This window comes from Musca autumnalis, unplaced genomic scaffold (genome assembly GCF_047663935.1).
Source record: "Musca autumnalis isolate F117 unplaced genomic scaffold, ASM4766393v1 scaffold_5, whole genome shotgun sequence".
Taxonomy (NCBI): domain Eukaryota; kingdom Metazoa; phylum Arthropoda; class Insecta; order Diptera; family Muscidae; genus Musca; species Musca autumnalis.
The window spans coordinates 149,782,335-149,797,016 of record NW_027412088.1 but is presented as its reverse complement, the minus strand read 5'-3'; the positions used below and the strand labels follow the sequence as shown (position 1 = coordinate 149,797,016).

At 31.7% G+C, this 14,682-nt stretch overlaps 1 protein-coding gene across 4 annotated transcripts in view; it reads right to left on the bottom strand.

Moving 5' to 3' along the window:
• The window catches only part of fus (epithelial splicing regulatory protein fusilli), a 152,118-nt gene that overhangs the window by 51,037 nt on the left and 86,399 nt on the right, over nt 1-14,682 (bottom strand). For all 4 annotated transcript variants that reach the window (XM_073992687.1, XM_073992685.1, XM_073992686.1 and 1 more), the window contains exon 3: nt 9,074-9,562. In XM_073992687.1, coding sequence (XP_073848788.1) covers nt 9,074-9,562 — 489 coding nt within the window. The remainder of the gene's footprint in view (nt 1-9,073; nt 9,563-14,682) is intronic.

The following is a 14,682-nucleotide window of genomic DNA, read 5'->3' as shown; positions in this document are numbered from 1 at the left end:
AAGTTTTTCAAGGACCATCTGTCCAGTAATCGTGGATTTTTTCAATAATATCTTTCAAGGATCACCAGCCAATAATCGTGGATTATTTTAATAATATATTTTAAAAACCACCAAGCCAGTAATCGTAGATTATTTAAACTAAATTTCAACTTCTCAAATGTTTTTTTTTTTTTTTTTTTTTTTTTGGAGGTTAGAGAGAAACGCAAGACTTTACCGATCATGCATTAAGAAATGTCATTCAACTAATTTCCCATATCCGATTTGAGCTAAGAAAACAAAATCTCAATCTTTTATAATAAAATTCAATGGTATTTTGTTATGTATTAGGGGGACACGCCATTGATTTATTATTTTAATTGTTTTTCATTTTTTCGAATTGAAATCGTTATGGCTTTATTAAAAACGCGTGCCAAACACACGCAAAGGTAGGCATATTTGCGTGACAAGCTAAAAACGTTGTGAGAGTTTTTTTTTCGTATTTTTGAATTTTTGTTTTGACGTTATTGGACAAAAAAATCAAGTTGAGAGGCAGCGGAACCTCCTGCACCTCCTACCTTCCAACAAAAATGCAATCATAATCGTTTACAACCTCAACAATTCTATTCTAGCAGTGTCATCATTATGTCTATATTTACACTCCGGAATATTGTTGTCGTCAACAGCAACAGACGGCATACAACAACTAACAGCAAAGCAATAATTGTTACTACACACTTGGAGAAGATTATACCGCCGCCACTTCATAACATTACGCCACACATTATACTCCTACCAAGTGTATGATGATAGGCATGACGGACGAAATTTTAAAGGGCCGGTTGGTTGGTTGACCAAGAGAGCAAAAATTGTCATAGTAATAGCTGGCCCGCAACCCAGCAAATTTTCATCAACATTTGACAGCACATTAACCTGTTGCTGTTGCAAAGTCAATAATTTTAAATGTCATTGTTTATTAAAGGCTTGTGAAAAAAGTCATAACGTCGATATTTGTTGAAAGATACAAACACACATGCTTATGTGAGTATCTGCCTTAGATTTTCCAGTTTATCTCATTTGTTGCCTAGAGATTCGAGGAAACTAAGCATTATTGCATGACCAACCAACTACATATATTTTTGATTTCCTTTAAAATTTCGTTTTGTTATGGACATTTTGTATTGTGTGTTTGTTGTTGAGTTAATTTGTTGTTAAAATATTTGCCAAGCTCAAACGTATTTATTGTTACGACGACTGTCTAGAGAAAATTGTTGTGCGGATTTGCTTTGCTAAGGGAATTAATATTTTTTATTATTTATTTGACAAATCAATTAGAAAAATATCAACATTTGACAGCATCATGTATGTATGTCTAAAGGGGTGTTTCTATTGTCTATTGGAATGTGTGTCTGAGATAAAGGGGAAGATCCAACTGCCGTCATGATAAGTGATGGAGTCAATATAGGGATTTACATTTTTAGATGCAACAAAAATAAATATAAACCTTTACATATGTATACCGTGAAATATAAAATTACCCATTGTTGCTAACAATGGAAGTGCGAAAGATAAATGTTGAAGAAAACCACATGTGTTGTAAGGGCGGGGGTACCTCAATGTGGATTGCCCATTCAACTAGATGAACCTTCGATCAATGCGTTGGGGATTAGGAAATGATCTGATAACAAAAATATTTCAATACCTTTCTCACGTAACACCAGGCCAATCGAGGATTTTAAAATTTTCCAAGGACCATCAGACCAATAACTTTGGATTTGTTAAAAGAATATTTTTCCCAGGACCAACAGAACAATCATTAATCGTGGATTTTTTAAAGAATATTTTGCCAAGGATCAAAATGCCAATAATCGTGGGTTTTTAAGAATATTTTTCAAGGCCAATAACCGTGGATTTTTTAAATAATATTTTTCAAGGACAGCAAGACCAATAACCGTGGCCTTTTAAAATAATATTTTTTCAAGGACAGCAAAACCAATTACCGTGGATTTTTAAAATAATATCTTTTCAAGTTAAGAAAAACCAATAACCAATTTTTAAAATAATATCTTTTCATGGACAGCAAAACCAATTACCGTGAATTTTTAAAATAAGATGTTTTTTAAGGATTTTTAAAATAATATTTTTCAAGGGTAATCATTAATTTTTTAAAGAATATTTTTCAAGGACCAACAGACCAATAACGGTGGATTTTTAAAGAATATTTTCCCAAGGGCCACCAGGCCAATAACCGTGGATTTCTTAAAAAATTATTTTCCAAAGACCAACAGACCAAAAATCGTGGATTTTTTAAATAATATTTTTTCAAGGACAGAAAATCCAATAACCGTGGATTTTTAAAATAATGTCTTTTTCAAGGATTTTTAAAATAATATTTTTTCAAGGATAATCATTAATTTTGTAAAGAATATTTTTCAATGACCAACAGACCAATAAGGGTGGATTTTTAAAGAATATTTTCCCATGGGCCGCCAGGCCAACAACTGTGGATTTCTTAAAGAATATTTTTCCAAGGATCACAATGTCAATAATCGTGGATTTTTTAAAGATTATTTTCCAAGGAAAAATCGTGGATTTTTTAAAAAATATTTTTCTAAGGACCAACAGACCAATAATCGTGGATTTTTTAAAGAATATTTTCTAAGGACCAACAGACCAATAATCGTGGATTTTTTAAGGAATATTTTTCTATGGACCAACAGACCAATAATCGTGGTTTTTTAAAGAATATTTGTCCAAGGACCAACAGACCAATAATCGTGGATTTTTTAAAGAATATTATTCCAAGGATCACAATGTCAATAATCGTGGATTTTTAAAGAATATTTTCCAAGGATCACAATGTCAATAATCGTGGATTTATTCCATGGATAACAATGTCAATAATCATGGATTTTTTAAAGAATATTTCTCCAAGTTTCACAATGTCAATAACCGTGGGTTTTTAAGAATATTTTTCAAAGCCAATAGTCGTGGATTTTATAAAAATATTATTTTTAAAATAATATTTTTCAAGGACCACCAGGCCAATAATCGTGAATTTTTTAAAGAATATTTTTCCAAGGATCACAATGTCAATAATCCACGATTTTTTAAAGATTATTTTCAAAGGATCACAAAGTCAATAACCGTGGATTTTTTAAAGAATATTTTTCCAAGGATCACTATTTCAATAAACGTGTATATTTTAAAGAATATTTTTCCTAGTATCACAATGTCAATAATTGTGGGTTGTTTTAAGAATATTTTTCAAAGCCAATAATTGTGAATTTTTTAAAAATATTTTTTCAAGTATTTTTAAAATAATATTTTTCAAGGACCTTTTCCAAGAATCACAAAGTCAATAACCGTGGATTTTTTAAAGAATATTTTTCCAAGGATCACTATTTCAATAAACGTGTATATTTTAAAGAATATTGTTCCAAGTATCACAATTTCAATAATCGTAGTTTTTTTAAGAATATTTTTCAAAGCCAATAATCGTGGATATTTTAAAAATATTTGTTCAAGGATTTTTAAAATAATATTTTTCAAGCACCACCAGGCCAATAAAATTAAAATTTCTAAAGAATTTTTTCCAAGGACCAACAGACCAATAATCACGGATTTTTAGAGATTTTTAATGATGGATCATCAGCCCAGCAATCACGGATGTTTTCTAAAATACCAAAAACAGACCAATAATCGAGTTTTTTAAAGAATATTTTTATGGACCAAGAGACCAATAATCGTGGATTTTTAATGAATGTGTTTTAAGGACCAATAATCTTGGATTTTTTAAAGAATATTTTTCCAAAGACCAACAGAGCAATAATCGTGGCATTTTTTAAAGAACATTTTTGCAACGCCCAACAGAACAATAATCGAGGATTTTTAAAGAAAATTTTTATCAATAATCACGGTGCGCCTTAACCAAATTTAAATGGAAGGTGCTTACACCTGGGAAGTTTTTGCAGAATCTGAAACTACAATGCTCATAGATGAGAAATATCCAGAAACAAAAAAAATCGCCGGAGGGATTTTAAACATATCGCGATTTAAGTTCACATTTTTAGGGGTTCTTTAGGTTTTCACGATTTTGCTGGAAAACCGCGGGTCCTATGCAAATGGGCCTAAAGAAAATGTTGTAGCTGTAAAAATTCTCCACAAGATTGACCTTAATGACATTTTCGCAGGTTTTAGCGTTTTTGAAATATAGAAGCTAAAATTGAGACAATGCATTGAATGTTTCGCCTTCTTATAAAACAATATCATGCTCAGTGCACCTTAACTAACTTTTGATGAAAACCGCTTACACATGTTAAGATTTCGCGGATTCTGAAACAGCAATGTTCATAGAAAAGAAAAGTTAAAAAATCAGAAAAAAATTGCCGGAGGGATTTTTAAATAAATCGCCATCAAAATTCACAATTATAGTGTTTTCTTAGGTTTTCACGATTTTGCTTGGAAACCCAAAGTCGTATCGAAATGAGTCTAAAGAAAATGTTGTAGCTGTGAAAATTCTCTACAAGACTGACCTTTAGGTTTTTTTTTGTAGGTTTTACCATTTTTTAGATATAGAGGTTCAGTTCAAATTTTTAGTTTTTTTATCTTAAGTCTTCAAGATTTGGCTTGGAAACCGCAAGTCATATCAAAATGGGACCAAAGAAAATGTTGAAGCTGGGAAAATTCTCTACAAGACTGGATGATTTAATTTTTCCTAGGTTGTACCATTTTCAAGATATATAAGTTTAATTTGGGAAATTGCAGTAATGACACTGTTTTATAGGGAGGCGATACAGTCAGTGCATTGTCTCAATTTGAACTTCTTTATCTCCAAAACGGTAAAACCTTCGAAAATGTCATAAAGGTCACTCTTGTGGAGAATTTTCACCGCTACAATATTTTATTTAGGCCCATTTACATAGGACTCGTGGTCTCCAAGCAAAATCGTGAAAACCTAAAGAACCCCTAAAAATGTGGATTTAAATCGCGAATTATTTGAAAATCCCTCCGACGATTTTTTTTTTTGTTTCTTGATATTTCTCATCTATGAGCATTGTAGTTTCAGAATCTACAAAAACTTCCCAGGTGTAAGTAAGCACCTTCCATTTAAAATTAGTTAAGGCGCAAAAAATATTTTTTTTTCAATAATCGGTGATTTGAAAAATATATTAAATAATTGATGTTTTTTTCAATAATCGTAGATTTTTCAATAATGGTTGATTTAAAAAATATTTTTTTCAATAATCGTTGATTTAAAAAATATTTTTGCACAATAAATAATTGAGGACTTAAAAAATATTTTTTTAAATTTTTTTCAATAATCGTAGATATTTTTTCAATTATCGTGAATTTTTCTTAAAATAATTTTTTAAAATTTTTTACCGAATATTTTTACAATAATTTTGAATTTTTAAAGAATATTTTTACATAATAGTGGAAATTTCAAATAATATTTTTACAATAATAGTCGAATTTTCAAATATTTTTTTTATTTTATTTTTTTTTAGATTTTTAGACAATATTTTCCAATTGTGGACTTTTTAAATAATATTGTTTCAAGCGTAGATTTTAAGACGATATTTTTCCAATTGTGGATCTTTAAAAAAAATATTTTTCCAATTGTGGATCTTTAAAATACATTTTTCCAATCGTAGATTTTTAAAACTTTTCAAGGAACACTTGACTAATAATTTTTAAAGAATATATTTCTCTTCAACCCCTTCATCTCGTCTATAAAGACTTCCCTCAACTTGTCTATAGAGACTCACTTCAGCTCGTCAATAGAGACTCACTTCAGCTCGTCAATAGAGACTCACTTCAGCTCGTCAATAGAGACTCACTTCAGCTCGTCTATAGAGACTCACTTCAGCTCGTCTATAGAGACTCACTTCAGCTCGTCTATAGAGACTCACTTCAGCTCGTCTATAGAGACTCACTTCAGCTCGTGTATAGAGACTCACTTCAGCTCGTCTATAGAGAACCACTTCCGCTCGTCTATAGAGACTCACTTCAGCTTGTCTATAGAGACTCACTTCAGCTCGTGTATAGAGACTCACTTCAGCTCGTCTATAGAGAACCACTTCCGCTCGTCCATGAAGACCGCCTTCAGCTTATAATCTTGACATTGTTTTGTTTTGTTTAGAATTTTCAATATTCTTTCTATACGTCCTTGAGGGGGAATGTACTTGATTTCCGCAATTTTGCATATTGTTGCTCTTATCAAACTTTATCTACATAGTTTTAATTTGCATACTTTCTTTCAGCTATTTTTCGAATAAAAAATGTATGTTACCAAAAACGTGTATTATCAGTTTTTGTTTAAAATGGATTAAATCGAATAGAGTTGTCAGTTCTTAATACCTATTATTGTTGTACATTTTTGTTTACAGTTTCAAGTACAATTTTTTTAAATGTTAACAATTACGGCCATAATAATTTTATTTCGTCAATTGCTACCAATTGCATTGATTAATGTTTTGTTGGGATTCGGTGTGAACTGTGTGAGAGAGATATCAAATCGTAAATTTAGTTCGATAGCGATAGGAGAGTATGCGTCTAGTTCTTAAACATAATAGGGTTATTATATCAGGTGAATATGCTTAGACCAAAAATACATATCGCACCTGTTCAACAAAAGGGTAGTAACTCAAAATTTTTTCTTGTTCAGTAGAGACAAAACACTGTTGATACACAAGTGGTTCAGAGCCACTACATGAAGAGTGACATAACAGTATTTTTGGACGAAAGAGTGGACAAAATAATTTGAGATTTTTGACAGTTGGTGGAGTTGCTCAATATTTATCGTTTCTTAACAAAAAGTGAAAATTTCAAAGTTGGTTTCTTTTTTTAATGACAAAATATTTTTTACACAAAGGAAGTAATTCAGCTTAGCTGAATAGCATTTTTATAATTTAATATATATATAATTATTTTGTTAAAGATGGATTTTTATTGAAAATAAATAATTCAGCTTGGCTGAATTGAGTTTTTACAAACATATGAACAAATTTCTTGTGGAAATGTTAAAGGTGTCATCGAAACTATGAATTCAGCTTAGCTGAATTGTGAGTTTTGTTCCACAAAAATTCCAGAAAGGGCAAGGTATACTTTTCGAATAAAAAACATAATAAGGAGTGGCTAAACCGCAGACTTTTTGCGGAAAATGCTCATTCATCTTAGCTGAATTGAGTTTTTCTTTAGTTAAATTATTTTATTGAATATTCATATGAAAATATTCCCCGTAAAATACGCTCAGCAAGAATTTTTAGTTTCAAAATGCAACATCAATCAAATATGGAAGAAATTCCAACAACCAAAAAAATGCTATTCATCATTGAAAAGGGTGGAAAGAAAGCTGGTATGTATTATAGTAGTTGGTCTTATCGCGGAGATTAGATTAACTAACAACAAAACGAACAAAAATGTGTGGCGCTCCAGCAACCCATTCTCGAAATAGCCAGTAAATGCGTGGCTATGAACTTTGGAATATATTGAACTAATTGCTGTTCGAACCCCTCAAAAGAGATTAATGCTAAGGTAAGGTAGTTTCAGTATTGCGTTCCACAAATTATACTTATTGACGATTGGTAATTAAACACTCCAGAGAGCTTGACAATAATTGGAAATCTATAATTTCCGGTGTGGAGTAAAAAATAAATTAAATTAATATCTCAACACTCTTTGGCTTTGTTTGCAAATTAGGAAAACTAACGACGAAATTAAAATTAAATTATAATTCCATATATAAAAATTGTAAATTGATCTTGGGAAACTGGTTACGTTTCTGGTTACTGGTTATAATTCTATATAAAAATTTTAAATTGATCTTGGGGAACTGGTTAATGGCCATTAACTTAAATATTTAAAACAATATTATTATAATTATTTATGGCAACTAAATTGAGTTCCAATGAAAAGTGCAAATTGATATTGATTGCAATTCATAGTTATCGGGAATATGTCTCATGAGGTCATGAGGAGGTGGGCTTTGTAGGCTAGCTAAGGAGAGTCAGTTCTAAGAAGAAGGGCATCCAGATGTAAGCCTTAGAGCTGAAGGGGGTCTTATACCCGAGACGATAAAAGTCTTAATAGAAGAGTCTTATAGACGAGCTTTGTCGAAGAGTTGAAGGGAGTCTTTATTGACGAGCTGTAGGCCGTCTTTATAGACGAGCTGTAGGCCGTTTTTATAGACGAGCTGCAGGCCGTCTTTATAGACGAGCTGTAGGCCGTTTTTATTGACGAGCGGAAGGGAGTCTTTATAGACGAGCGGAAGGGAGTCTTTATAGACGAGCGGAAGGGAGTCTTTATAGACAAGCGGAAGGGAGTCTTTATAGACGAGCGGAAGGGAGTCTTTATAGACGAGCTCAAAGGAGTCTTTATAGACAAGCTGAAGGGAGTTTTTAAAGACGAGCTGAATGGAGTCTTTAAAGACGTGCTGAAGGGAGTGTTTTTGTCGACGAGCTGAAGGGAGTCTTTACAGACGATCTGAAGGGAGTCTTTATAGACGAGCTGAAGGGAGTCTTTATAGACGAGCTGAAGGGAGTCTTTATAGACGAGCTGAAGGGAGTCTTTATAGACGAGCTGAAGGGAGTCTTTATAGACGAGCTGAAGGGAGTCTTTATAGAAGAGCTGAGTCTTTATAGAGGAGCTGAATGGAGTCTTTATAGACGAGCTTAAGGTAGGCTTTATAGACGAGCTGAATGGCGTATTTAAAGACTAGCTGAAGGGAGTATTTACAGACGAGCTGAGGGAAGTCTTTATAGACGAGCTGCAGGGAGTCTTTTTAGACGAGCTGAAGGTAGTCTTTATAGACGAGCTGAAGGGAATCTTTATAGACTTGCTGAAGGGAGTCTTTATAGACGAGCTGAAGGGAGTCTTTATCGATGAGCTGTAGAGAGTTTTTAAAAAACGAGCAAAGGAGTAGTTGGAGCTTAAATAGTCTCACAGAATAAAGTAAATTGGAATTATAGCTTTTCATGCGTTCAGAAGACAGTCTTGATAGACAGATGAAGAATTGCTTTACCACAACAAATCTTGTCATTTATTACAATTTTTATCTTAATAGCATATCAAAAAAAAAAAAACAAAAACTCACCTCTTCGATAGCTTCCTGTAAAGGCTTTCCAGCAGCCTGAGCCATAGCAATTGGCAATTGTTCGATAATATCGCTTGTCAACAGCGATGTTGGGCCATTTGTGATGTTGTTGTTATTATTGCTATTGATAATTGTATTGTTATTGATTGTGCCTGTCACATTATTGACATTGCTGGTGGTGGAAGTATTGCTATTGATAGATGGTGTTGATGTTGTACAATTACTTATTGAAGTATTTGGCGATGTTGGCGTTGAACTATTATTTGTGATGTTAAGTGAGCTGCTGTTGATACTATTACTAGTTGAATTTAAGTGATTACTGCTGCCGCTACATGTACTATTATTGCCCGAATCCTGAAATGAGGTATTCGTCAAGGGTGGCGGTGATGCGCCGCCAGCAGTGTGTGATGCATCCGATGATGTTGAGGTTGTACGATCTTTGACAAATGTGCCATCGGGACGTACTAAAATTTGTTTTGTACCGATTATCTGCAAAAAGATAGAGAGAGAAAGAAAGAATAATTAATAAATAGAAAAAAAATTATTTGGTATATTAATATTATCGGGAAGGAGAGTAAATTTTAAAAGAGAACTCAAAGATGGACAGAAGGAAATATTTAATATGAACAGAACCAAAAAGGCGAATATGTAAATTCCAATTCGAATATGTAAATGTAAATGGGATCATTATAGATGAGTTGAATGGAATATTTGTAGTCAAGCTGATAGGAGGAGTCTCTATAGACCAGCTGAAAGTAATCTCTATTGACGAGCAGGACGCTCAGATCGAGGATTATTTAAAGAATATTTTTTATGGACTCTCAGATCGTGGATTTTTTAAAGAATATTTTTTCAAGGAGTCTCTGATCGTGGATTTTTAAAAGAATATATTTTCAAGGACTCTCAGATCGTGTACTTTTTTAAAGAATATTTTTCAAGGACTCTCAGATCGTGGATTTTTTAAAGAATATTTTTTCAAGGACTCTCAGGTCGAGGATTTTTCTAAAAATATTTTTTAAGGACTCTCAGGTGGGGGATTTTTCAAGGACTCTCAGATAGAGGATTTTTTTAAAGAATATTTTTCAAGTAGTCCAAGTTCGTGGAATTTTTCAAGTAGTCCAAGTTCGTGGAATTTTTTAAAGAATATTTTTCAAGGAGTCCAAGCACGTGGAATCTTTTAGAGAATATTTCTTCAAAGACTCTAAGATTGTGGAATTTCTTAAAGAATAAGATTTTGTTGTTTTTTTTTTTTTTTTTTTTTTCAAGGCCTCTCAGATCGTGGATGTGTTTTAAATAATATTTTTCAAGGCCTCTCAGATCGTGGATGTTTTTAAAGAATATTTTTTCAAGGACTCCCTATTCGAGGATTTTTTTAAGGTCTCTCAGGTCGGGGATTTTTCTAAGAATATTTTTTTTCAAAGACTCTCAAATCGTGGATGTTTTTGATGAATATTTTTCAAGGAGTCTAAGATCGTGGAATTTTTTAAAGAATATTTCTTCAAAGACTCTAAGATCGTGGAATTTTTTAAAGAATATCTTTTCAATGTCTCTCAGATTGTGGATGTTTTTAAAGAATATTTTTTGAAGATCTCTCAGATTGTGGATTAAAAAAATTCAAGGCCTCCCAGCTCATGGATTTTTTAAAGAATATTTTTTCAAGGACTCTCAGACTATATGGGGTGAGTCTTTATAGGCGAATTGGAGGGAGTCTTTATATACGAACTGAAGGGAGTCTTCGAAGATGAGATGAAGGGAGTCCTTATAGACAAGCTAGAGGCATTTTATATACGTGCTGAAGTGAGTCTTTATATACAAGCTAAAGGGAGTCCTTATAAACGAGTGGAATTAAATCTTGAAAGACAACTGAAGGTAGTCTTTGAGGAGTCTTTTATCTTTGAGGAGTCTTTTTATAGATGGGTTGAAGGAATTTATTATAGACGAGTTGTTCCGAATCTTTTTAAACGAGTCTTATTCCACTAAGGCATTTTTTATGGACTCTATACTCCCATCGAATATAGTTTTGAATACGGCATGGTATTCTTGTTTAAGTAATTTTTGCTAAAGAAATGGAGAAATGTCGAAACCACTTTTGAATTAGGTGTACTTGTCCCTTACTATTTTACCCGAAATGACTTAAGTGATAATGTCAAGCTGTCTTTGGCCTGACGCAACCATTTAGTAACTAGAAGCTCTATATAGTCGCTCAAAGCGACAGATAGGCTTCAAATCTTCAATTTCTTTATTTAAATTAAATCAATCGTTCATTCACTGTATTTGCTGAATAAATATAAAATCCAATCGCTCGTTTCACCTGTACGAAAATTCGTTTAGATTGCAACATTTCCGTTTGAAAACATACAGTTTTTTTTGCAGTTCACTTAACTTTTCTAGCACTTTTTTATTTTCGTTGTGCCTTCCTTTATTTCTTCTGCTAATTCTATTCTTGTGGTCATATACACAATTCCTCTCTGTCAATACTATATTTTGCGTATTTCTTTCTTAAATTTTCTTCTTCTCCTCTATAATGGATTCGCACAGGTTTTAACCTCGAATTGTCAGACGCACATTGACAAAAGAATCGGTGGCTAGGTGAAGGTATGAAGCTCCATGTTTTTTAAGCTTATAAATATTTCATTACTTTTTTATTATTATTGGAATTTGCAATAGCTTCGATACGATTTCTTGCAAATAAACAAAAAATATTCCATTGTGTTTTTGCATTCGTTATTTGTTTGTGTCTGCAAATGTTCTGCTGTAAGGAAAATTCGAGTACTTGAAAAGTACAGACTTTAACAGAAGGTAAAGTTTGTGGATATATCGATCGATGTGGTCTTTCTAGAAAGCTAAAAACAATCTTTAGAAATGAATCCCATATTGTCTTTGTAAGCCAGCAAATTTAAGCATTTAAAGAGTTGTTATACATATATAGACCATGGGAATATCGATCTTATTAACAACAGAAGGCGATGACAAATCGTTTAAGGCGCCTTCAAAATCAGCTCTTGTAAACTATTTGAATATTGGCAAAAAATCCAAAAACGAACTAAATAAAATGTATAATTAATTTGTACATAGGCCACACGAATAACGATTGATCTTATCAAGGAGAGGAGGAGTTTTTTTATGCGCCTTTAGAATGCTTAATAACATAGCCCCGGCACACATATGTATGTAGTGCCCGAAATAAACATAGGTTCACATGTAAATTTCTATTTTTTTCATAATTCCGATGACTTTTATAGGATTTTATAATTTTGTATTATGGAGTTGGACACACCCCATGATATCAATATATCAGTTATTTGGTCTTGCGACAAAATTTTCCATGACCACAAATTTTAAAGCAGTTTAAGCTGCACCTTGAAGTAAAGTAAGCGTCTTAGTGTCTGGTTGGTTTTTGTGAAACTGTTTTTGTAAATTACAGCACAGTGGTGTCATAAAAATTTTAAAATCTTATCATTGGGCACATACCGATCGAATGAGTAAGAAGTAAAATTCTGTGATTGTTCCCTAGGGGACGAGCGGAGATTTCTCACAATAATATGGACCCAGTGGATGAACAATGTGTCGAAGCATAGTACGACACCACTTTTACAGAAGTTTTTTCGGAGCACTCTAAAAAAGTAGTTATAATTTTAGAAGAGTTGTTAAATACCACTGAAAAATCTTATTCTTATGGAATTTAAGTATGAGTGAATTATGTGACAGTTTTTACTGTTATTAAGCAACAACACATCAGCATCATATAAAGTTTATTAATGATGACCCTACCGGTCCAATATTACACAAAGATATTGTGATATTATGACGCATATTAATTTGCTGGTTACAAAGCGTTTTTTATTTAGTATTTATGACTACAAGTATAAATTTAACAAGTTAAACTTGAAAAAAAATTAACAAATAATTTAAGTAATAAACAAAATCACTTTGTTGCGTGTTTTGTATTGTGTGTGGATTTTTCATATTTACTGTCACAATGTGGATGGCTGTGTTTAAAAGCCTAAACACAATTCAATTAAACAACAAATCAGTACTTCAAAATATTTTTGAAAAAAATCTATCAAAAGGAAGAGAGAGTTTTGTTTTCGCTCATATTATACTCCAGGCCAGGAAAGAGTCTTCAAAACAAGTGTATTGAGTTGATCTGATCAAATAGGACGATAAATACCAAGAACATTGGGCAAAGTCCAGAATCTTTGCCGACAGAAACATACATACATATGTAAAATTCCGGAGAACCATAACCCTAATCATAACTTTTTTCCTATACATATATATTCGTTCCATTTAGTATTCACATTCAATCTCATATATCACAATTTTGTTGAAATATTAGTATTTTTAATTTGACTTAAATTCAAAATGGTTGATTTACTACTTCGTACGAGTTTTTTTTTCACAAGTTATTAAAATGACTTGTGTTCTTTTTTTGTATTCGGCTTTTATTAGCCTAAAAGCCTATTAACTTGTCCCATAAACGACGTTAACGATTTACATGAACGTACAAAACAAGCTGAAACTTTTGTTGAAAAAAATATGTATATATGTACATATATCGAGCGAGCGGTTTTAATAAAATTTTAAATTACAGTCACAAAAATGGTTATTGTGAATAACACACAATGCCAAATATATTTTGTCTGTAATCATGGGAACTACGAGTAAAATATTGAAAACTGTACGTTTTATGGAACACTAATTACTAATTTAATATCCAATAACAATATTGGTCCAAACAAGTTCATTAGAAACATATTGCAATTACTAAACTAATTATTAATAAGATTGTTTCCGACAAAAATATAATTAAACAAGAAATAATATTTTTACGCGTATAACCCAAAAACTGAATTCACAATGAAGACTATATTCAATGGAATCAAGATAATTTGCATCCAAATAAATCAAATATCTCAATAACTCGTAATTAATTGTACATCATCCTTTGAATCGGATTACTAGACATTTAAATTCTGGTAAATCGTAAAACATGACCGGTCCAATAAAATTAGTGCTTTATTGAATATAATTTTATTGTGATTTATAATTATAATACATTTTTCAATAAATAAAAAATAATACTTAGAACTAAGCCAGGATTAAGTTAAATTATATTGCATAATAGCCTCTTTTCAGTAAAATCATTTTAAATAGAATTAAAAATGCAAACATTAATAACCAACTCATCTTGAACGGAACAAGTTCTAACTGTTGTCTTTTTCAGGATGAATAATTTGAATTAAAATTTAGAACAATAATATTTATTTATATATAAGATTTGTCTTACACAATTGGTAATAATGTATAAAGATATATCTAATTATTTATCTAAGCTGTACTATGTATTTATTACACATACATACATAAATATAAAAACAATTGTATAAATTATAAAAAAAATTATAAATTATAAAAAAAAAATTTATAAAAACTACATTTCGGCTTGCTTAGACTCATTATTTTTTAATTATGTGTAAGATAATGATTGCATTAAGAGGTCTGAAAATCCCGTTTTTTTAATTTTGCATGTTATGTTGGTACACATGTATGTTATATATGTTGGTAATTAAGATCCGCATCCACCACATGCCAACATCGTGGTCAGA